This window comes from Hypanus sabinus, chromosome 16 (assembly GCF_030144855.1).
Source record: "Hypanus sabinus isolate sHypSab1 chromosome 16, sHypSab1.hap1, whole genome shotgun sequence".
In the NCBI taxonomy this organism is placed as follows: domain Eukaryota; kingdom Metazoa; phylum Chordata; class Chondrichthyes; order Myliobatiformes; family Dasyatidae; genus Hypanus; species Hypanus sabinus.
This window is the reverse complement of record NC_082721.1, coordinates 26,667,172-26,692,392: the sequence shown is the minus strand read 5'-3', so window position 1 is coordinate 26,692,392 and position 25,221 is coordinate 26,667,172. Positions and strand designations below refer to the sequence as shown.

General features: G+C 44.8%; 1 protein-coding gene across 1 annotated transcript; it reads left to right on the top strand.

Annotated features, from left to right (window-relative positions):
- Positions 1–24,974, top strand: keap1a (kelch-like ECH-associated protein 1a). The gene is made up of 6 exons (XM_059991375.1): positions 1–263; positions 7,931–9,090; positions 11,949–12,625; positions 19,680–19,885; positions 22,072–22,248; positions 23,943–24,974. Exons 2-6 carry the CDS (start codon positions 8,524–8,526, stop codon positions 24,134–24,136), a joined length of 1,821 nt encoding a protein of 606 aa, XP_059847358.1. The 5' UTR covers positions 1–263; positions 7,931–8,523; the 3' UTR covers positions 24,137–24,974.
- Positions 24,975–25,221: the final 247 nt, after the last annotated feature.

Below are 25,221 nucleotides of genomic sequence, written 5' to 3'. Positions count from 1 at the left end.
GAGCCCAATGCAGCCACACCCTCGACCTGTGGCGCCCAGACAAATCGGCCCGGTGTGGCTGTCCGTGAAGCGCAGTTGCCGCCTAGGGTCGGGGGCAGTGGGCAGTGGGCAGTGGGCAGTGGGCCGGGTCGCCGGTACGCCTCGCTGCGATCTGAGTGTGTGTGTCTGCGGAGAGAGGGGACCGGAAGCTTTCAGCCTCCCGCAGTCGGATTGCCTGGAAAGGGAATCGAACCCTCGGTCGCCCGGGCTCTCCTTACTCTCAGGTAAGGTAGTCGGTCTGCAGCGCTTCCGACAAACCAGTCACCTGTAGACAGTGGAGAACTCGACCGCCGGATTGGACACGGGATGATCCAAAACAAAAAGAATAGGACGATGAATTGTTCCAGCTGAGAGCCAGCACACTGGAGGGGTCTGGAAAAATGATGCTGGGAATACTCATTGGGTCGTTCAGCAGCTGTGGAGAGAGGGTACAGTTAGGTTTTGGCTCAACGCTGGGAAGATGGGAAATGGACATATTTTAAGTTGGAGAAGCCAGAGGAGGATGACCTCTTTGAACTGTTGCAATGAAATGGTCTGTATGGATGGAATGCAAAACAGAAAGCTTTTTTCTCTGTGCATTGGACAATAACAAACCGATTGACCCAGTGCAGAGAGAGCTGCTGGGCAGCGAGATAATGAACTGTTGCTGGAAATCTGGAATAAATGAATACTTGCAGCTGTCAAACGGTATTGTTGGGGAGAATAGAGAGTGAGTTAATAGTGGACAGTTTTGACTAACTGGGTAGAGTCCTTTAGAGCAAAGAAATTACCCTATCGGCACAACTCATCCATGTTGACTGAGTAGTCTAACTGAACTAATATCAGTTGTTTGCCTTTGTCCTAGATCCCTCTAAGAGTTTCTGCCCATGTAATATCCAAACGCCTTTTAAATGTCATGATTCTAACCATCTCCATTTTCCCTGACAGCTCATTCCTTATACCCACTATCCTGTGGGAAGGGAAAAAGTTGCCCTTCTGCTCCCTTTTCAATTGTCGCCACTCATTTTCAATCTATGCCCTCCAGCTTTGGACCCCTTCTCTGGGAAAAGGACTTTGGCTATTCACATTATCTGTGTCTCTCATCCCTCTGTCCCCTATACTCCAGGGGGAAAAATCACCCTGACCTGTCCAGCCTCACTTTGTAACCCACATCCCGGTAGCATTTTTGCACCCTCTCTTGTTCAGTGACATCCAGGTTGGCTGGAACTGCACACAGTACTCCAAATGTGGCCTCAGTGTGTCTTGATAATTGAAATTGTTGAATTAATACTGAGGCTGTAATGTGTCCAGATGGAAGATTAAATACTGTTCCCTGAACTTTTATAACAATAGAAAATGAACTGGAGTGTGGTTGATGATTAATAGGGCAGACAGCTGGAAGATCAGGATACCTGTACTGAAGTGAACGAAGGCATCTTACAAAAAGTTCATTCCATTGTCTTATCTCCACAGTAGACATGACAACACAGTAAGTGCCAGAATAGGGGGATACCAGTGAGTCGGTGCTTCATCTGGAAAGAAGTCCCATTCCTTCCTTTGATACTGTTTCATGTGGTCTGTCAGCCATAAGTCAGAGGGGCTTCAGTTTAATATTGCAACCGAAAATTGGCAGTATTGGGTTGAGTCACACTCCATTGTGTCTCACCAGGAATTATGTCTAATGTCACTGGAATGTGGTTCTGACTCAGGCAAGAATGTCACAGCTGACCCAGATTTTCATCAGATTGCAGGAATGTTCAATAATTACACCATTTCCACGCAGCCCACACTTCTGCTTGAAGTTTGACACAATGCCACAGTACAAATTATCTATATGATTGGGTGAGTCTTGCCACCTGACAATAGTATGACCTAGATTTGCCCGTTATGTTGTGACATCTTCCATAGCTCAATACTTTAAAGAAGTTATTATTCTAAAGCTCCATTTGTATTGATTGCACAATATGGTGGATTCCAGTTAATCGGGACACATTGGGATCAGGACATTTTGACCCAATTAAGCAGCTGCACTAATTAGCCAAAGTTTTGTGGAAAAAGTTACAAAGGTATAGACAAGACAAACTGAATAACTTGTAAATTAAATACAGAACACTACCAATACTACAACAATGCTACAAAACTGTGTATCAGTTCCTAATGGTTATTGATGGAGGAATTCATCCAGCATAAGCAATCAACAAGACCAGTGCAGACACCGAGTACAGATATTGAGGTGCCTTCATACAACGCTATTGAAGATTGCATCATCCAAATCTTCATTTTCACTAACATTCAAGGTGTTTGTCAATGCCTTCAAATTCTTCATAATTCCTAACTTGTTGAAGTAGGGAAATCGTTTCATTTTCACTCCTGGCCACTTCGCCATCTCCATACCTGAATGCTTTAAACTGCACTGAGCAAAACAGTTCAGAATTGTCTTATTTCTCACCAATTATCAGTGACAAAGATCACAATGCTTTTTGAACAGAAACATACGCAATGGATGCTATTTAAAGCTGTTCACTCTAAGCACAGTGTAACATCTAATGGCCACACAAGGGCATGTGACTGATGCTAGTTAGAACTAGTTCAGCAATAGTCTCCTGTCCCAATTAAGTAGTATGGTGTCCCAAATAAATGAAGGGAAATCAGCAATTTCCTCGATTAGATTTTGTTCTTTTAAGAGTTGTCCCAAATAAGCAGCTGCCCCAATTAACCAATGGCCCCATTAATCCACTGTATATGAAGATTGGCTATTACATATCCCTCAGCTAAGAACTGATTGTGTGCACTGTTTGGTAGATACAGCTCCTGCATTACTTCTCTGGGTGTAGTATTTTAGGGCATCCTGGTGTTGTGCAGTAGAAATACGCACACAATCTACTTCCTTCCTTGTTGATGTCAAACTGAAACTTACCATTCAAAGCATTTTTTTTTAGAAGCTTGGAAATTGCTCCAAGCTCTTTGTGCTTTCTGATTAAAGGAACCAGCCACTTCTGTTACTGGCTGCTGTTGCAGTTTAAGTCACCATCTACATAAATTCAGTCCCAGAGCCAATGTGGCACTTTTTGAAGCTTAGTCACTGTTGCGGGAAATGGGGACGCCGCAAATGTTCACAAGCAACGCAGCGTTAATTCTCAGATAATTTACTTCATCGTCATTGGCTGCAGAAAGGATATTAGCCTGGTCTGCAAATGGTGACCACCCGTGGGATCTTTCATGTCAACTTGAGAGGGCAGGTAACTTTACTTTTACACCTCATCCCAGGTGGTACCTGTGACAGTGCAGCACTCTGCTCGAGTGTCAGATCGAGCATTTTGTGTTCATGACCTGCAGAGGGATTTGAACCCACATCATTCTGACACGGTGCCATCCACTGAGCAGTGGTTGACGGGGGGTGGTGGACAGAATTTCCCTGAGTGCCCTGGCTGCTAATTATTTGCCAATTGGAACTCTTTATGTGCTCTTTATCATTGTATGCCAGCTTGCTGTGTGCAATTTGGCTCCATGTTCCTTCCATTCTGTCAGTGACAGCACATCAGAGAGTCTTTATTTGCTGTAATATTCTTTGGGATGCTCTGTGGATGTGCATTGGAGGGTCAGGTTTGAATATTTGGCCAGGTTTACCCTAAAACATTATGTGAGTGGCAGAATACATAAAGACAGTCTTCATTAACCTGAAACCTTTAACTGTGCATCTCTCCATGGATGCTGCTTGAATTGATTACTTTTGGGGTAAGTTTTTGCTTTTCAAGCTGGGGCGCTTTCTCGGTTATACAGGTCAGCTCACTAAGCTTCTGTAGATTCCAAATTCAAAGTGAAGAAGAGCATTGTGCAGACTCGCAGAACTATGCAGCAGGTCCACGACGAACAAGGTCCATTGGTACTAATCACATTTAGCCCATATCTGTCTAAACCTATCCAAAAATCTCTTTTAAGCTTCATGATTTTCACCTCCTCTGGCAGCTTGTTCCATATAGCCACCACCCTCCTTGCCCTTTCAGTCAACATTAAATTATTCCCCAAACCCACCCAGGCTTAATGTTCTCTAGTTGCAGACTCCCTTTTGTTAATTATTATAAGATGTAAGCACAGTATCTCCTTGGCACTCCCTCACATTAAAGTATCTGTTCCGCACAATAACTACTGAAAGTCATAACTGTGCTTTGGAGATTGGAGGTGGTGTAGGCTGTAACAGTTGCATTCAGAATGTTGAGGTCGGCTAGATCGAAACAAATAGAGTGGCTAGACAGAATTATTTGCAAAGCAACTGTTTACTTAAGATGTGTAAAAAGCACCGGTCAACAAATTCAAAGGTTTTGCCTCTTTAACTCTTTTTTTTAAACAGAATCCAAACTTTAAATGGCATTTACTAACTACTTCCTTGAGGTAGGTATTCTTTCATGCCCTTTATAGCCCCAGTGTACCCCAAAGTGCATGGGAGCTATGAAGGTATTTTTTAGTGTGTAGGAAATGCACCCATTTTTTAATGTACATATATAGCCCCACAAAACTGGAAATTGTAAATGACTAGAAAATTTGTGAGGTAAATTTTGCTGTAGAGTACCCAGTAAAACTGCTCTGTGCTTGCTTCAGCTGGTGGTGGTGTATCTTTGGCCCTTAAAGGTTAACTATTAAAAGTCTCCTCCAAGAAGAAGTGTAACTCTGTCACAGATGAAAGGATCAATTCTGATTATATGCCTGGTGATAAGGGGTGTTGTTCTGTGGTGGGGGGAGCAGGGAGAGTCAGTAGCTGTTAACCCTGTACGTCATGGATCAGTAACAGTTATAATACTTTTTCAGTTGGACCTAGCAATCCAATTGGGTATAACCCTACCCTGCCGAGTTTTGAAGACCACGTGCAGTTCTGCAGTTGCTTGGGTGTGGAATTGAAAGTGTTAACTACCTTCTGAATTCCACAGTTGCTGATGAGCAGTGACTAATCAAAAAACACAGGCAAATGCTTTATCCTCACTTATCATGTGACTTTGCAGCATGAAAAGAGAAATTGAGGAGGGAGGCACCTTTACAAAGGGGAGAGTCCTTTCTAAAACTCTGCGTTATTCATTGAGGAATACCCTGAGCTGATTTACGGTGTGTTGCTTGTGCCATCTTTGTTAGTTCAGTGTCTTAAGCTTCTCATTGTATGGTTGGCATAACTGTTCCCATTTACTCGATTCCAACCACCATGCAGGCTGGGTACTCCAACGTGTGCCCATCAAACCCTTTGTGGCAATGACTAGAGGCTCATTGGCCATTTGTAAGTTCTCCAGCGCTCTCTCAATGTGTCATTTCGGTTAGCGCTGTAAAATTCTCTTGGAATCAGAAGCAAAAGTTGATTTAATAAAAGTGATTTAATATGTTTGGTTACTACGTCAGTGCTCAAAATTTGATCTTTACCTGCTCTGGAGAAAATGAAATGCAGATCGGTCTATCATGTTAGAGTTAACCTCCTTTATTTTGCAAGGGTGCTGCCAAACTTCCAGTTTAGTACTCCATCCCATGACCCCCTTTGTCTCTGCCTCTTACACTATTCAAATGAAGTCGAAGATAAAGTCAACTGGATAAGGGCCCTGTAGGCCCTGTAGGACTCAACACTGAATTCATTTCAAGTGGCCATCCTTTCCGGTTTATACCAGGAGTGTCCTGTTCTGAAGAAGGGTTATCACCCTGTGATGTTCCGTTCTCCACAGACGCTGTTGCCCTGCTGTGAACTGTGGTTACTGGAAAGTGGAAGTAAAATGCAATGCGTTGTCTCTTGTTCTACCAGTATTTTTATTCCACTTTTACTGCCCATTCATCTCCTATTTCTGTCTCTTCCAGAATGGATCAGCTGTGAGTAACAAGCCTTTACCTCTTCCCGTCAGTCAGCAACAACACCATCTGTGTCATTCACCTCTTCTTGGTCTCTTTCCTATCACGGGCATTGTCTTTGTTCTCTCCACCTTCCACGTTCCCTCAACTTGGCAAATTAAAACCTAACTCTTGGTTAGTCCGAAGTGTTATCTTCGATCTGGTCAAGATGCTGCTTGACCTTCTGCATTTTATTTCAGGTTTCCACTGTCTTCAGTTTTTTCTTTGCCTGTTTCTCTCCCCCCCCCCCCCCCCCACTAAGTGCCCTGATCCTCTGTCAACAGATTTATTGTCATCACAGTATGATTATGTGTGGATCTTCCCATGCCCCACTTAGCAGGCACATGTCCGCCATCTTCCGTTTTGTATTTCAGATTTCCAACATCTACAGTTTTTTTTCTTCTTTGATAGACATCAATAAACATTTAAACTGGATTTGCTGGGGAACAGGAACCTCAATGTCACGGCAGCTAGTGGAGTGGTTGAGGGAAAAGATTTTGTTAAGCCTACGTAAAAAAAAAAGCAGGACTCAAAAAAGGTTGAACATGCTGGGAATAATATTCTGAATTGAGTCTATTTCAATGCAAGGAGTATTGTAGGTAAGGTAGGAAAGCTTAGCCCATGGATCAGCATGTGGAATTATGCCAGTTGTAGCCTGTAGCGGCAAAAATGGATCCAAAATCAAAATAGAACAATTGTTCCAGACAGAGTTGTTCTACTTGCGTGACACCCAAAGCTCCATTGATCACTCCAAAGAGTCCAACTCCCCATTCCAATCCTTTATTAGCAATTAGCAAACATACAGTTAGGCATTATGGAGCGTTATCTCAGCGGTCAGTAAAGATATGACCTCTGCTGACCCCAGGCTACAAACTGCAATTAAGTAAGCATGAATAAGTAATTTATCCCCTTCGCTTTTACCACACCCCCACTAATGTGACTAGTTACTATAATACACGTAAGAAACACTGGCACAGAATATCATGACTCCTAAATAGCCGTTAGACTTGGTTGCAAGAGGGGCAGGACTGGCAGCTCAGTGTTCCAGGGTTTTGTTGCTTTAGATATGATAAGTGCGGGAGGGATTAAAGGGGAACGGGTGGCATTACTAGTCAGGGCGGGATGGGCTACAGCTTGTCAGATGTATCCAGGAAAGTCTCCGTAATCAATATGTAGAGGTCCCAACTAGAGAGAGAGTGAGCCTGGATCTCCTATTAGGAACAAAACAGGGAAGGTGACAGGAGTATGCGTAGGGAAACACTTTGCATGTAGTAATCAATAGACAATAGACAGTAGGTGCAGGAGTAGGCCATTAGGCCCTTCTAGCCAGCACCGCCATTCACTGTGATCATGGCTGATCACACACAAGCAGTACCCCGTTCCTTCCCTCTCCCCATATCCCTTGACCCCGCTATCTATAAGAGCTCGATCTAACTTTCTCTTGAATGCATCCAGAGACTTGGCCTCCACTGCCTTCTGGGGCAGAGCATTCCACATATCCACCACTCTCTGGGTGAAAAAGTTTTTCCGCATCTCTGTTCTAAATGATCGTATTAATTTCAAGAAAGTTATGGAGAAGAAAAGGCCTGGTCCACAGGTTGAGATTCTGGGGTAGAGAAAGGATGATTTTGATGGTATCAGAAAGGTTCTGGCAAGTGTGGATTAGGACAGGTTGTTTTCTGGCAAAGGTGTGCTTGGTAAGTGGGAGGGCTTCAAAAGTGATATTTTAAGAGTAGAAAGCTTGTGTGTTCCTGTCAGAGTAAAAAGCAAGGCTAACTTTGGTTTTCAAGAAATACTGAGGTCCTGGTTAAGAAAAAGGAGTGAAATAGCAGACATAGGCAGGTAAGAACAAATGAGGCACTTATGGAGTATAAGAAATGCAAGAGAGCACTTGAGAAAGAAACCTGGAGGGCAGAAAGAGGGCATGAGGTGATTGTGTGTCTGTGTGAGAGAGAGAGTGTCTGGCACAGACGGTCCCAGCACCGAATCGGTATTTAAAAAGTTATTGGCGTTACATTTTTCACGATGGACTGACGTCAGCTCTCTTTCCTTTGTGCAGCGCTGTCTGTGGTTTCACTTGGAGGATCCCGTTAGGACTGCTGAGCTTGGAGAACGTGCGTGCACTTTAACTGCTGAGGACGCCTCCTCTTCCATCTTTTCGCCACTTAGTCTGGACAGAGGAGTGTATTGTTACTGAAAGGGAAGGGTTGCAGTCTGATCAACCGAAGCTCATGTCAACCACAGCCACATTCCACAGACTCCTGCATTCCAGTCTGCCAACGAGAATATGAGACAATGTGACATCTCCAAATGGAATTTGCGATCAGTACATGGGGACTAAATCTTAATTTCAGTTGATCCAGATTTGCTGATTAATCTTGTTAACCTTTACTGTACTGATCTTCATGTCTGGCTTCTCCCACACAAAATCTCTGAGCCATGAGGGGGGGATCTGACTCCCAGAACATAAAAGGAAGAGTCTAGGATAAGTAACCAATTTTGTTGGATTGACATTGAGCAGGCAATGAGGATCGAGGATCTCAGTGCTAGGGCTATAACCTGAGGCTTAGTAAGAGAAAGCTCCCAAATAAACTGCTCACAAGCAGCCATTCCTGTGTAGAAGGGAGGGGGATACGGGTCCCAGTGAATTAAATGTTCTGCTCCAGGAGGAGAGACGGCAGGTGGTTGGTTAATGTGGCAGCGGTTGATATCCCATCCTTAAAGAGGCACGGGCACATGGATCACAATCTGACATGCCACTCTTGCCAGGCGTTGGCTGTGATGCACGACATGAGGCGGGACAAGCAGCTGTGCGACGTGATGCTGCGCGTGACCCACAACGGGAAGGAGCAAGTGTTTGCTGCTCACCGGCTGGTCCTGGCGGCCAGCAGCCCAGTCTTCAGGGCCATGTTCACCAGCGACCTGAAGGAGCACCAGGCCTCTGAGGTGAAGCTAGAGGGCGTCGAGCCCAGGGCGATGGAGACCCTGATTGAGTTTGCCTACACCTCCCTGATCTCGGTGGACGAGCAGTGCGTGCAGCAGCTGATGCTAGCCAGCAGCATGTACCAAATGGAGGGTGTGATCAATGCCTGCTCCGACTTCCTGGTCAAGAACATGGACTCATCCAACGTCATTGGCATCTGCCAGTTTGCTGAGCAAATTGGCTGCACCAAGCTCCACCAGAAGGCCAAGCAGTACGTCAACATACACTTCACTGAGGTAAACCCAGCAAAAGTGGGTCCAGCTGTGGTCATATAAGGTGCTGGTTTCCCTTTACCAGCTCAGGGGCATTTGGGGTTGGGCAGTAAAGCTGGCGCACCCGAAATGTCCCAAGTCCTGAAAATAACATGAAAAGAATTCCTTGGTGAACCCGGGGTTAGGGTTAACTTGCTAACCCCCGCGGTTCCGTCTCCACTCCTCAAACACCATACCAAAGGCATCAGCCCTAATCGGCTTCCCGGTGCTTTGTCAACAGATTGCTCATTTCACCAGACATCCCTTGACTTCTTTTCCTCTGAATAATAATATTTGACTTTCATGTGCTTTTGCCTCAGCATTTAGTAGTTTCAAGGAACCATAAGCCAGAATCAGAAGCAGGTTTATTATCACCGGCATGTGTCGTGAAATTTGTCAACCAGTCCTCTAATAGGGTAGATAATGGAATCCTTAGTCAAAGTTACAGTACAGCAACATCTATAAATTGGAAATATATTAAAAATGATTTGTTTTTTTCAAGTAGCAGTGTGCTTTCAGTGATTAGCTGTAAGAGATGAAGTTCCACCCCATGAGCCTCTGCATCCAACACATCATCCTCTGCAACTTACACCACCTCCAAAGGGGTACCACCATTAAACATGTCTTTACCTCCCCTTCTCCTCTCCACTTTCCGCAAGGATCGCTGCCTTTCTGATTCCCCTGTCCATCCCTTCCTCCTCACTAATCTCCCTCCTGGAACTTATCCCTGCGAGTGGCCTAAGAGCTTCACCTCCTCCGTCACCTCCATTCAGGGCCCCAAACGGCCCTTCCAGGTGAGGCAGCACCACACCTGCAAAACCCGCTGGGGTTGTCTGTTATGTCCGGCGCTCCCGATGGGGCCTCTGCTACATTGGTGGGACCCGTCGTGAACAGGGGACCGCTTCGTCGAGCTGCTCTACTCCATCCGCCACAAGTGGAACCTCCCAGTGGCCAAACGTTTTAATTCTGATTCCCATTCCGACGTGTCAGTCCATGGTCTCCTCTTGTGCCAAGATAAGGCCACCCTCAGGGTGGAGGAACAACATCTTGTATTCCGTCTGGGTATCCTCCAACCTGATGGCATGAATATCGATTTCTCCATCTGGTGAAAGTGTTTTCCCTCCATCTCCCCTCTTCTTCTATTCCCCACTCTGGTATTTTACTTCTCACTTGCCCCTGGGTCCCCTCCTCCTTCCCGTTCTCCCATGGTCCACTCTCCTCTCCTGTCAGATTCCTTCTGCTCCAGCCCTTTACCTTTCCCACCTATTTGGCTTCACGTCTCAGCTTCTAGTTGTCCTCCTTCCCCCTCCCCGCACCTTCTTGTTCTGGTGGCTCCCCCTTTCCATTCCTGACTGAAGAAGGGTTCCCGGCCCAAATCGGTGACTGCTTATTCACTTTCGTGGATGCTGCCTGACCTGCTGAGTTCCTCCAGCATTTTGTGTGTGTTGCTTAGTGCTCGATCAGCCTCGTTCCAAGATTTATGTAGGAAATAATTTACCTGAGTTTCCAAAAATCATTTAAGGCACAAGAACTGAAAATCTTAAGGAGGATTATAACCCAGATAAGATGTAGAATGCGGAAAAGAAAGCAGGGTTGGTATTTGTTACCCGGAGTGGCAAATGATGGCCACAGGGATGGGAGCTGGAGTCGCTTCGGTTCCTTATTTACGTTAATAGTTTGGACTTGGGAATTGGGACTGCAATTTTGTAATTTCCAGATGATGTTGAATGGGGGGGGGGGGGGGGAATGTCCCTACACTGAGTAAGACATTGGGAAAGTAACACTGGAAATTAGTACTACAGTTTATTATGGAAATGATCTGGGCACAAGCAACACAATCATGCAGGCTAACAATTAAAAAGACGCCATAACACTGAGGTTGGAGAGGGTTGGAGTTTAGCTGTTAAACCAGACTTCTGCAGCATATACACTTCTGGTTTCAATGTTACAAAGAAAATGCAGTGACCCTATGGTACATGCAAGAAAAGATTCCAGGGCTTGGACTTTGTACCTGTCTGAAGAATTGAACATGGTATGATTTCCTTCTCTACAGAGAAGGCACTGACCAGCCCTGATAGAGTCCACAGTGATGTGTCCCCTTGTGACAGGAGACTGCAGTTGGAGACATCAATGCAAGATACATTCTGCGGGATTTTTTTTTTCCTTTGAGCAGTAACTCGACGCCAGAGACACAGAATGAGGTGAAAAGCAGAAGCTGGATAAATAAATGGTGTTTTGGAGAGGGTGTGGAAGATGGAGGGGGATAGGCAGAAGCTTATGAAGTGCAGGAAAGTGCAACATTGATCATGTAGTCTGTATCTTGTACTTTGTATCATTTGCAGACTTTAAAACAAGGGTTCCCAACCTGGGGTCCATGGCCCCCTTGCTTAATGGTATTGGTCAATGGCATAAAAGAAAAGTTGGGAACCCTGCTTTAAAATGATGTTCCACATACTAAAGTCCAGTTTGCTAATGTATAACCAAAAGGCATTGGTCCAAGTACATGTTTCCCTCCAGTCTCTGAAATAACTGTGTTATCTATCCTCTACCATTAACTTGGTCAGTTCAGAGGCTACAGCCTCCTTTAAACCCTTGCCTTGCCTTTTGTTAAGCTGTATAATGTGCTGCTTTATCGATCGGAATGTTTTGCAAGTGCCGATACGCAACGTTTAATTCTCTCTCCTTACCCTCTCCACTTGTCTCGTGTTCATTCTGCCGATGTTCCATTTTTCCACTCTGCACCACGCCCTCCTGTACCTGAGCTCGTCACACCCCGCTCCCTCCCTGCCCCGACCGCGATACTGTCCCAGGCTCCACCCTGAGCTATGCTTTGTCTTCATCAGGTGATCAAGGAGGAAGAATTTTTTAACCTGACGCACTGCCAGCTTCTGGATCTCATCAGTCAGGATCAGCTGAATGTCCTGTGCGAGACTGAAGTCTACAAGGCGTGTATGGAGTGGGTGCGCTGGGATCTGGAGGGACGGGCACAGTACTTCCATGCCCTGCTTAATGCCCTGCAGATCTACGCCTTGCCCCTCCGCTTCCTCAAGCACCAGCTGCAAGTGTGCCCGATCCTGGACAAGCTGAATCTGTGCCGGGACTTCCTCTCCAAGATCTTTCAGGAGATGAATCTACGCAAGCAGCTGCCCCCCGTCCGGCAGAGGGGGAACAAGCTGATCTACGTGGCTGGTGGCTACTGGCACCATTCTGTTGCCAACATGGAGGCATTCAGCCCCAGGACAGGACAGTGGCTGAAACTGGCAGATATGCCGGTGCCACGGAGCGGGACAGGCACCTGTGTGGTACTGGGGCTCTTTTACACAGTGGGTGGCAGGAATAACTCGCAGGGCGAGAACGTGGACATGGACGCGCTGGACTGCTACAACCCCCTGACCAACAAGTGGACCCAGAGGGCACCCATGAGCGTGCCCAGGAACCGGGTGGGAGTCGGGGTGATCGACGGAGTCATCTATGCTGTCGGTGGCTCCTGTGGCTCCTTGCACCACAGGAGCGCAGAGAAGTAAGTGACCATCCGGGGCCTGAGAGCTGTGGGCACAGACTGGCAGTGGAGCAAATGACATGGTGGAGGGTTGAGGGACTGGTTGGGGAGGACCCAAGTAAATTTCCACCTCTTCCCCCCCCCCCACAGTGGTTTTTGACACCAGTGTAGAGATGCAGTAGCATCGGTTAGAGACACTTATCTTTGAAACAGGCCCTTCGGCCTGTGGTATCTATACCAACCATCAGGTATCCAGGCTACTACGCATTCTGATAAAATGATAAAATAATAACTATGAAAATGAGAGCCACAACACTGATGTAGGAAATACAAAGACAATTATTTTATAGAAAGATAAAAGACAATATATTTTATAGGGATCATGGGGTATTTGAATATATAACACGTAAAGAGAAATATTCTGATGAGGCATCAAGAATTGACAGAGGCTCAGAGTAGGGTATTTCCTTGAACACAATTTCTGCAAATGTCAGAGCAGATGTGAAGGAGCTCTGTCAGAATCGGGTTTCATATCACCGGCATAAGTCGTGAAATTTATGGGCTCTGCAGCGGCAGTACCATAAAATATATAATAATGGAAAAAAACTGAATTACAGTCAGTAGTCTCGATAGACCATGGATTTGCACCTTGGAAAGTTTTCAGTGCGCAAGCCTGGGCAGGGTTTTTTTTAATGGAAGACCGGCAGTTCCTCAAGCTGCAAGTCTCCCCTCTCCACACCACCGACGTTGTCCAAGTGAAAGGCATTAGATTAAATAAGGAGTGCAAAAATAGAAATATAAAAAGTAATGAGTTAGTGTTCATTCAGAAATCGGAAGGCAGAGGGGAAGGAGCTGTTTCTGAATCGTTGAGTGTGTACCTTCAGGCTCCTGTACCTCCCTCCTGATGGCAGTAATGAACAAAGGGCATGTCCTGGGTGCTGGAGGGCCTTAATGATGGATGCTGCCTTTCTGAGGCACTGCTCTTTGAGGATGTCCTGGTTACTCCAGAGGCTAGTGCTCATGATGGAGCTGACTGAGTTTACAACTCACTGCAGTTTGCTTCAATCCTGTGCAGTAGCCACTCCCCCGCCACACCCCATACCAGACGGTGATGCAGCCCCTTAGAATGCTCCCCACGGTGCATCTGTTAATATTTACAGACTAGAGTTAAGAAGAGGGAATTAAGCAAACATATTCTGAAATATGAGGGTTATAATTTTCATAAATTACTTTAAAGTGCAAAGGTTAATTTTCATCCTGCTGCAAAGTTACACAATATGCAAATCCAAAACCAGCTGGTTGTCTATTCAGCTTAGTCCATAGAGCATTCTCTCTGAATTAACGGAGGCCAGGCTCGAGCTGCAGCACAAACCTTGCCTCGTTTGGATTAAGAAGTTGATCCTGTCAATGGACTATTTAGAGACAGGGCACTGAAACCTGGGGCAAAAGATAAGGGTTTGTGAGGGAAAACAATTTTTAATATGCCAAGTGCAGTAATGATCTGAAACTTGTAGAGGTGATGGAAATAATATCAGTCGATTGTTTCAGAAGATATTTAATAATTAACAGGGTAAGAGTAAGACCATAAGACATTGAAGCAGAATTGGGCCATTCAGCCCGTCTGCTGACCATTTATCAATGGAACTAGGTTTGGAAACACACGACGCAACTCATAATTAATCAAAGTTCGCACTTCATTGTCTCTGCAGAAACAACAACGAAATTTTGTTGACCCCGGGCTGACAACTTAGAACATATATTCTACTGTTCTCCTTTGTATCAATACTCACTCAGACCACTTCTCCAATTTATAACGCCGAAATAGGGGATCTCTGGCTGGCCAGATGATTGATCCTCCTCCCATCTCCTGGCATGGGGGTTCCTCCTTGAGATGGTGGGTCTCTGCAGAGAGTTATTGCTATCTTGTATCTGAAAACCTCTGCTTCGATATTCAATCCTTACCAGTTGTTGCATTTCAGTGTTATTGGCAATGGGTTAACTGACTGTCCTTTATCACCTTTTCATTGGCTCCAGTCCAAGCCCGTGTCCATTATTGACCTTCTTCCGCAAGTGACATCTGACAACTGGTAATTTATGGCTCTTTGTTTGAAATCAGTCACAGAACCAGCAACCAGCCTGAATCTCTCAGGGCAGACCCAGACCCTACAGTCACAAGCCTGCATGCTATATCCAACCAAAGAACATCTCACAAATAATTCCTTATGTGGAAATGATCTCTGCTCCAGTAGGTTACCAGGAAGATCGCTGTGTCCACTTTAAAACAGTAATCAAGCCAAGCAACTTCAGTCCACAAGATGGAGGATGTAGAGCCACTTTACAAAATGGCAGCCTCCATTCCTTCCACCTCATTGTAAGAACAAAGACAATTGGTTTGTCTGCTTTCACTGTCCTTGACCCATTCGAATTAGATGTTTTCTTCCATATTTTAGTTCTGCCATGGCCAACACATCAAGTCTGCTCTGCCATTCCATCGTAGCTGATTTATTATCCCTCTCAACGCCATTCTCCTGCCTTCTCCCCATAACCTTAGATAGCCCTTTCTGATCAAGAACCTATCAAACTCCGCTTTAAATATACCAAATGACTTGGCCTCCAATGCCTTCTGTGGCTATAAATTCCACAGATCCACCACCCTCTGGCTAAGTAAATTCCTCCATCTCTTTTCTAAAGGGATGTTGCTCTGTGCTCTCTGGTCCCAGATTCCCCCAAAACAGACTCGAAGAGCAATGCACGGAAACAGGTTCTCCAGCCCAGGGTACTGATGGATCACAGCATCAGGAACTTTTTATGTGTTGTAACAGTTCTGTGAAATTGGGAATGTGTGAGCTAGGATTCAAAGTAGATTTATTATCAAAGTGCATGTGCTGCATACAACTCCTGAGTTTCGTCTACCCACAGACAGCCACGAAACAAAGAAGAACCATGAACCTGTTCAAGGAAAATAAACAACTAAACCCCCCACTTCCCCCCCCCCCATGCGCAAAAAAAGTCATGCAAATGGCAACCAATATATAAGAGTGAAATCACAGGATATAAAGTACTAAATCAAAAGGCATATTTCAGACAGTATCATTGTGTCCTCAATGGTTTAAAGCAGGTAGGAGCGGCAAGATTTAAATGTCAATTTGGAAAAATAACCCAAAGCTCCCAAATAATTACAACAAAAAGAAATCTAATGGATGCTGGTTTCCATGTGAAAGCAGGTGGATGTCATGTTCCATTGTGGAGTGATGGAAGTGTGTCTGTGTACTGGGTTCTGCCTGGTTATTGCATCCAAGGAGGTGTAGGCCGGATACACTAGAACGCACGTAGGCTGATAAGGTTGGATAGCGAGGACAGTTTGCAGAGACTGCATTTTCTCTTAGATTAAGGGATGATTTCAGGTAAAGTGAGCAAGATGAGGCCTTCTTTCCAAGAATGGTTGTGCTGGCATTGGAGAAGTTCGAGAGGAGGTTTACGAGAACTATCCCAGGAATAAATGAGTGTGAGGAGTGTTTGCTGCGCTCGCTGGAGTTTAGAAGAATGGGGGGGGGGGTGGATTTCATTGAAAGCTTGTGATTTCTGATAAGAGTGGATACAGAGAGGATGTTTCCAACAGTGGGAGGGTCTAGGACCTGAGAGCACACCTCAGGATACAAGGACATCCCTTTAGAACAGATGTTAGAAGGAATTTCTTTAGCCAGAGGATGATGAATCTGGAATTCATTGCCACTGATGGCTGTGGAAGCCAAATCATTGTGTATACTTAAAGCAGAGATTGATTGGTACTTGTTTAGTAAGGGCGTCAAAGGTTTTGGGGAGAAGTCAGGAGAATGGGATTGAGAAAGAAAATAAATCAGCCATGATTTGATGGGCTGAATGGCTAATTCTTCATGTGTTTTATGGTCTTATCAGTCAAGTTGACTAGGTACAGAAAGAAGGTACCTGCTGTGGTTGGGGATGGTGGATATCAGGAGCTTCCTCAAAAACTTTTGAGGTTGGAATTGTATTGAAACTGGGCTTGATGAAGTCTTGTTGGGTGAGAATAATAATTCTTAAGAAGCGTGAGTGACCAGTTTCTGATTATATGTTCCTGTATTCTGTCCCTTCACTCTGATTCTGTCCCCCTAGGGTTCAGCTAGACTGCTTGTGAAGCATGAAAGGGCTAATTGTTACATCTGTAGGAATGTAAGAAATAGGAGCCAATATACGAGGGGTGATTGATAAGTTTGTGGCCTAATGTAGAAGGAGATGAGTTATTAACTTCAAACTTTCTGCATAATCACTCAAAGAGTTGAACTGCACGTGCATGTAACGAGAGCTGTGTAACTCATCTCCTTCTACCTTAGGCCACAAACTTATCAATCACCCATCTGTGGACACTTTCTGGAGGTCCAAGATCTTCATGCTCCACGACCACTGGACTAAGTGTGTAAGTGTAGGAGGGGACTATGTTGAAAAATAAATTTGCTAGGTTTTCTAAAATAGACTCCTTCTACCTTAGGCTTCAAACTTATCAATCACCCCTTGTAGCAGGTTACTTGGTCCTTTGGGCCTTCTCTGCCATTGACTGATATCATACTGATCTTCTGCCTAACTGGCATTTTCCTGCACCGCCCCTAAATCCAAGTTTCCTTTGATGTCCAGAAATCCATTGATTTGTTTCAAATGACCTTAGTGAATTAGCCTCCACGGCCCTCAAGTTCTGAAAATTTCAAAGACTCTCCACCCTCTGAGTGAAGAAGAATTTCCCATATTAGTCCCAAGTGGCTTTCTCTTAATGCTGAGAGTGTGGATTCTGTCCTACACTCCTCACTCAGAGGAAACGTCTTCTTTGCATCCCACTGTCATTTCTGTAATAATTTTCTCTTAAAGAACTAGTGCATATATAGGACTTGTCAATTCAACCAGTCCTCATAGAGGAAATCCATCATCCAGGGAATCATTTTAGTATTCCCTCTATTGTAAATACATCTTTTATGTAAGGCAATTAAAACTGTACACACCAGTCCCAGTATGATCCCAGCAATGTCCTCCACAGCTGCAGTAAGATTGCCTTACTCACATATTCAAACCTTTTGTTAAAAGCTGAAGGTGCAATTTGCCTTCCAATTCGCTTATTGAAATTGCGTGAAGGCATTTGGTGACGTGTGTGCAGGAACAACATTCCCAGTTTTCAGCATTTAAGTAATAAGCCTTTTTTTGCACCAAAATAAATCATTTAATATCTTTCCATATGTCATCTGCATCTCTGCTCCCACATTGAAGTTTCCTCCCTATTCACATTCCCACCTAGTGCAGGAAATCATTAACACAAGAGATTCTGCAGTTGCTGGAAATCCAGAGTAACACACACAAAATGCTGGAGGAACTCAGCAGGTCAGACAACATCTGTGGAGAGGAATAAAGAAATGATGTTTGGGGCTGAGACCCTTCATTGGGACTGTAAAGGAAAGGGGAAGAAGCCAGAATAACAAATTGGGGGAGGAGAAGGAGTACAAGCTGGAAGGAGATAGGTGAGGCCGGAGGAAGGGGAAGGTAGGTGAGTGGGAGAGGGAGGATGAAGTGAGAAGCTGGAAAAGGTGGAAATTCTACACTAGTTTAGTCAGGAAGTGTGCAATTTAACCCTCTCGACTAATCACTGATGTGGATGATGTATAGCAGGGGTCCATGCACTAATCCTTGACACACAGAGAAAGTTCTGTTTCCTCTCACTGTTAGCTTGCTGCCCAATAACAAATCCTCAATCCACGTTAGTGTATCAGCCCCAGCTCTTAGTGCTGTAGCCTTGTTGATCAGCCTGCGTAAAGACCTAACTTAAAAGTCTGAAACTCCAAGTACAACACATCCCCTTTTTTGCAGCCTATCCGTGTTCCCTCAGCCACCTGGCATTCATGGGCAATGAAGGATGGCAGCTGTGTTAGAAACGTTCAGAAATGTTGTTAATGTACTTTGCTCTATTATTCGAAGCATAAACCTTTCAATTAACTTTTTTTTAATAATGATTAGCCTTGCAGAATCAATGTGAAATGCAGCAAACGCAGATAAAGTGAATGAAGATTTAAAATTCTGCAGATGCTGGAAATAAAAACGGAAGATGCTGGAGAAACTCGTCAGACTGCATCTGTGAGAAGAGAGTTAATGTTTCAAGTCAAAGATCTATCATGTTAACTCTCTCTCTTCCCACAGATGAGAATTTCCTGCAGTTTCTGATTTTATTTTAAATATGATTGAATACCCACATAAAATGCCGAATGATCAAAGATGCTGCTATTAATCAGACAACAACTGCACTGCCCTAATGTATGGACATACCGTAAATAAACTAGAAGTGGAGTTTGCATAATCTCAAACAGGAAATTTTATTTTGTTATTTTCATAAAATCAAACTTCCACTAGTCAGATTAGAATTCCTGATGTATGAGAGCTTGCTATAGTTATGGCCTCAGCAAAGTCCAAGGTATTTGTCAAGAGTGATTTTCCATTCATGAATGCAATGTTAAGTCTGCCCATTTTACCTCTCTGTTCAAGGTGCTATGTTATTACGTCCTTCATTCTACACTCCAGTATTTTCTCTTGTTAAGGTATCAGGTCGGTTATTCTCATTTACTTTCCTCTGTGTTGAGATAGTGAAGTTAAATTTACTATCTTCCAACTGCAGAAACTAAATTTTAACCCACGATAACTAGATCATTCAAGATATTGACTTGCATTCAAAACTTGGGGAGCTGGTTTTTGGCCCTTGGGGTTCATTGGCTTTTGGTTTTATCCCTGTTTTGTTAGCGCCCCTAGAAATGTGTGAAGAATGAGCTTTGGGTGAAGCAGTTTCTGTGCTTCCTCCACAGTTAACCAGTCTTAACATCCAGAGTCCAACATTCACTTGGAGGGTGATGTCTTGGGCAGGTCCTGCCCAATTCGGCAGACCACCTGATTCCCAAGCTCCCATTCACTGTGTGGAGAGGGGAGGAGCATTTACCACAGGGCACTGGGGTCGAAGTGAAAGTGTGGAATCAGGAAATGTTACTGCCAAAATTATAGTGTGTGTACTTATATTCATTCACCGCCTTACTTATAGGTATGACCCAGAAACAAACCAGTGGAAACACATAGCACCAATGGGCACACGACGCATAGGAGCTGGTGTGGCAGTGTGGAATGGACTCCTCTACGTGGTGGGTGGATTTGATGGGAATAACCGATTGGACAGTGTGGAATGTTACTGTCCTGAGAGGGACGAATGGAGGTCGGTCACCCCAATGGGATCTGTTCGTAGTGGAGCTGGTAAGGCTCATATTGGAATATACTGGGGAAACTAAAGGGTACCTTTTTTCATAATTACAGGGGGTGATTGATAACATCGTGGCCTAAGGTAGAAGGAGTCAATTTTAGAAAACCTAGCATGTTTATTTTTCAACATAGTCCCCTCCTACATTTACACACTTAGTCCAGCGGTCGTGGAGCATACAGATCTTGGATCCCAGAAAGTGCCCACAGATGGGTGATTGATAAGTTTGTGGCCTCAGGTAGAAGGAGATGAGTTATACAGCTCTCGTCACATGTACGTGCAGTTCAACTTTGAGTTAATATGCAGAAAGTTTGAATAACTCATCAGGGTAATTGATAAGTTCGCGGCCTAAGGTAGAAGGCAATGGGTTATTAACTTCAAACTTTCTACATAATCACTCAGAGTTGAACTGCATGTGCATGTAAGAACATAGAATAGTACAGCACATTACAGGCCCTTCGGCCCACAATGTTGTGCCGACCCTCAAACCCTGCCTCACATATAACCCCCCCCCCACCTTAAATTTCTCCATATACCTGTCTAGTAGTCTCTTAAACTTCACGAGTGTATCTGCCTCCACCACTGACTCAGGCAGTGCATTCCATGCACCAACCACTCTCTGAGTAAAAAACCTTCCTCTAATATTCCCCTTGAACTTCCCTCCCCTTACCTTAAAGCCATGTTCTCTTGTTTTGAGCAGTGGTGCCCTGGGGAAGAGGCGCTGGCTGTCCACTCTATCTATTCCTCTCAATATCTTGTACACCTTTATCATGTCTCCTCTCATCTTCCTTCTCTCCAAAGAGTAAAGCTCTAGCTCCCTTAATCTCTGATCATAATCCATACTCTCTAAACTAGGCAACATCCTGGTAAATCTCCTCTGTACCCTTTCCAATGCTTCCACATCCTTCCTATAGTGAGGCGACCAGAACTGGACACAGTACTCCAAGTGTAACCTAACCAGAGTTTTATCGAGCTGCATCATTACCCCGCGACTCTTAAACTCTATCCCTCGACTTGTTAAAACTAACACCCCATAAGCTCTCTTAACTACCCTGTCTACCTGTGAGGCAACTTTCAGGGATCTGTGGACATGTACCCCCAGATCCCTCTGCTCCTCCTCACTACCAAATATCCTGATATTTACTTTGTACTCTGCCTTGGAGTTTGTCCTTCCAAAGTGTACCACCTCACACTTCTCCGGGTTGAACTCCATCTGCCACTTTTCGGCCCACTTTTGCATCCTATTCAATGTCTCTCTGCAATCTTCAACAATCCTCTACACTATCTACAACACCACCAACCTTTGTGTCATCTGCAAACTTGCCAACCCACCCTCCTACCCCCACATCCAGGTCGTTAATAAAAATCACGAAAAGTAGAGGTCCCAGAACAGATCCTTGTGGGACACCACTAGTCACAACCCTCCAATCTGAATGTACTCCCTCCTCCACTTTAACGAGAGCTGTATAACTCATCTCCTTCTATCTTAGGCCACAAGCTTATCAATCACCCATCTGTGGACACTTCTGGAGGTCCAAGATCCATATGCTCCACGACTGCTGGACTAAGTGACTATGTTGAAAAATAAACGTGCTATGTTTTCTAAAATTGACGCCGTCTACCTTAGGCCACAAACTTATCAATCACCCCTCATACTTCGCTCACAATCACCAGCACTCCCCAGTAAATGGTTATCGACCTGAAGCGTTAACTCTACTTCTCCCTCTGCAGATGCTGCCTGACCTGCTGAGAATTTCCATCATTTCCTGTTCTGATTTCAGATTTAAAGCATCAATAAGATTTCGACCACTAATTTCTTTCTTATTACCATCTTGTCAATAGTTTTTTTTTTCTACTCGTTGGATACAAGTAACCCAAAAGAATAACAGAATCTGTTCACGAGGCTCACGTGTTTGGGAGTGTGGAAGTTATACCTGTCACATAAAGCTCTTGTGTAGAGCCCATCTGGGCCTACTGCATTGGAGGTGGGACCTCACACCTCAGGAAGGACACCTTAACCAAGGCAATGATTCTCCAGTCGTTATACCTCTGATGAAAGTGTCAAACTATGCGGCAGGTTTGAACAACCAGGCTTGCATTCCCTTCAGTTTCGAAGATGACGGGGTACGGTGGTGGCGATTTATATACCACCTCTGTTTGACCTTCCTCCATTCCTCCTCAGGTGTTGTCACGTTGGGTAACCATATCTACGTTGCTGGTGGTTACGATGGGCGGGAGCAGATTTCATCGGTTGAACGTTACTGCACAGAAGATGATAGATGGGAGTGTGTCGCCAGTATGAAGCACAGTCGGAGTGCAATGGGAATAACTGCGTTTCAGGGAAAGATTTACACGCTGGGTAAGAACTTTGATGTTAAAGCAATCGAAACTTCGTGGGATTGCTATGCTCTGAAGCCCAGGAAGGAGGACACACTTGGCCTCTAGCCCCACTATACATTCACATCCACATACTTGCCACCCAGGTGGTAAGAAATCAGCTAAAAATAGCCCACTCCTCTTACCCCTACAGCCTCTCCAGTTATGAAACTTGCATTCACAAAATGCTGGAGGAACTCAGCAGGCCAGGCAGCATCTAGGAAATAGTACAGTGGACATTTCGGACCGAAACCCTTCAGCTGTCCTATGGAAGGGTTTCAGCCTGAAAGTCGACTGTACTCTTTCCCCAGATGCTGCCTGGCCTGCTGAGTTCCTCCAGCATTCTGTGTGTGTTGCTTGGATTTCCAGCATCTGCAGATTTTCCCTTGCATGTAACTTACACTCTTAGCTCTAGTAACTTGTTCCTTACATTAAATATTGCACATCAGTATTTCCCCCGTATGATGCAGGCTCTGTTTTTTCATAAAGTACAATTAACCCCAGGGTGTCTTAAGCCACATAAGGAGATACGAGGCAAAACTTCCATCACTCCAGTACTGGGTGTGCTCCATGCTCCTGAATTTTCTCCCATAGCCTCTTGTTAACCATGTCCTTCAGCGATTTGACTCCAAAATTACATCTCATCCATAAAACTCTTGCTGAGAACTTGGAAGTTTTATTGTGGTTGTAATCAAATGCCTTGGATTTGTCTTCGAGGGACAGTTATGAAACAAAATTTGACACCAAGCACAGAGAGAGAGAGAAAACGGTACCTGGAGAGGCCGTGGAGCGAGAAACAGCAGGCATTGCAGTGGACTTGAGAAGGTATCAGGGCAGGTGACCTTTGGTTTAAAGACGTGGATTTTAAGGAGTGACTTAAAATAAAGCAGAAGCTGAGAAAATCTGGGAGAAAGTTCCAGAGCTTAGGAGCAAGGGCAGCAATGGTGCAGCCATTAAATTCAGGAACAAGCAACAAGCCAAAATTGGGGAGCTAGGTTCGCAGAAGGTTGCAGTGATCTAACCTGGCTTGCTTCAGAACTGGATGTGGTGGAGATAAGGTTTGCTGTGAAGGAGCATGATAAGTGGTGTACACACACAAGTCTCTCAGGTGAATGCCCAACTCCCTGTTTGTGTGAGTACAGGTAACTAAAATCGGCATCAGAAATGAACAATAATTGATCACCAGGTATTGAGGCAGAATGTTCCATATTCACAAAGCATCGGGCATGGTTGGTCTTTACAGTGCGCATATTGGCATGATGGCTTCAAGGAGAGTTAGGGGACTCTCGGGGGATTTTCATGGGAGCAGGCGTTTTAAAACAGCCTTGGAAAGTCATTGTGATTGTGATAGAGAGTTTACTAATGAGAGAATGGAGTCATCTCTTTACACAGATTTTGCACTGGAGAAGGTTAATCTATGTGGGAATAATGAGATTAATATACAGGGGATTAGTTTGGGACTGGACCATCTAGGGAGAATAAGAGAAAATAGTTTTGGATCATTCTAGCAGAGATGCACAGAAACAATGGGCCAAATGGCTTTTCCACTGGCAGCATTACCTCCTGTGTCCCACTTGACCAGTTGAATCCTGTTCTTACTAAGCAGGCCTTTGACATTTCCTCGACTTCATTTTCTTGACATTAATATTTGAAATGTCATTTTCTCCTGTGGCATAGGCGGCTTTAACCAGGAAGGGTTCCTGGACAGCGTTGAGTGTTACGACCCAGAGAAGAATGAGTGGACCGAGGTGACCACCATGCCAACTGGGCGAAGCGGGCTGGGAGTCGCTGTCACCATGGAGCCCTGTCCGAGAAACCTGACTCCCACCCAGGCGATGGAGACGGTTGCCCCCACCCTCATTCCCGGTTGATATTGCGGAAAGTGACTGGGGCTGGCCATCTCCCCTTCCCTCCTCCGCCATCCCAGCCCACTCACTGCTCTGGGGCTTCAGACTGTGTGGCTCACCCAGTGTCTGGTGCAGTATGAAGCCCTTACAGTTAAGGAGGAGCCAAACCAGAAGAGATCCTTCCCCTGGGACCCAAGGCTCTGCGGTAAACAGGAAAGCAGGAAGCTGAATTTGGCAGAGAATGAAACTCTGCTTAAAAGCACCAATCAGGATGTGGAAATGACTGAAGTCTTGTTATTTTTGTCTAGCCATTTGAACAGGGGCTGGAGGGATATCTGGCAATATGAGGCAAAATTTCCAGGACCGTTGCACAATATTGTTAGTAATTCACCAGCATATCTTTACTTCATTTGTTAATATTTTGCACAGTTGTATAAAGGACTTCCAGTACACCAGGTGAGTGTGAAGAGTGTGGCAGACAGGCCTGGTGAGTTTCGGCTTGAAACATACAGGCTGTTCGGATGCCAGTTCTGGATACAGTCTGCCTCTGCTGCTACTCCAGGTCCCTGACCCACTCTCCGCACTAGGGAGTGAGCCAGGTGCTGATTTCTGAATAACCAAGAGTTTCGACATATTTGCCACTGCTATGCTGAAGAAATGGATCCCTTATTTCAGCCCTACGTGACCTGTCTCTCATTTTGAGACCCTTCAAATCAACAGCCAAGGGAGAAGTTCTCCTTTTATCTCCCCTATTGACAATCTCATTGTAAATACTGTTGATAACTGTACATTACTTCAGAGATAAGTTATGTTTCTTGTAGAAAATTTTCAACACTTCAACAATAAACCATGATGTGGAATTTGCCTGTGCACTGGTTCATGCCTTTACACTTCAGTGACCCACAAGGACATCCCAGGAGAGATGATTCCAATAGTGGGAGAGTCTCGGACCAGAGGGCATAGCCTCAGAGTACAAGGGTGTCCCATTAGAACAGAAATGAGGAGGAATTTCTTTAGCTGGAGGGTGGAAAATGAGTGAAATTCATTGCCACAAACGGCTGTGGAGGCCAAGTCACTTAAAGCGGAAGTTGATAGGTTCCTGATTAGTT

Bases quoted from the DNA above. Each gene is read 5' to 3' on its own strand.
- keap1a (XM_059991375.1), top strand. From the start codon at position 8,524: ATGTTCTGCTCCAGGAGGAGAGACGGCAGGTGGTTGGTTAATGTGGCA. The intron at 9,091-11,948 runs GTAAACCCAGCA...TGTCTTCATCAG, and splicing joins TCAACATACACTTCACTGAG to GTGATCAAGGAGGAAGAATT. The intron at 19,886-22,071 runs GTAAGGCTCATA...ATTCCTCCTCAG, and splicing joins ATCTGTTCGTAGTGGAGCTG to GTGTTGTCACGTTGGGTAAC.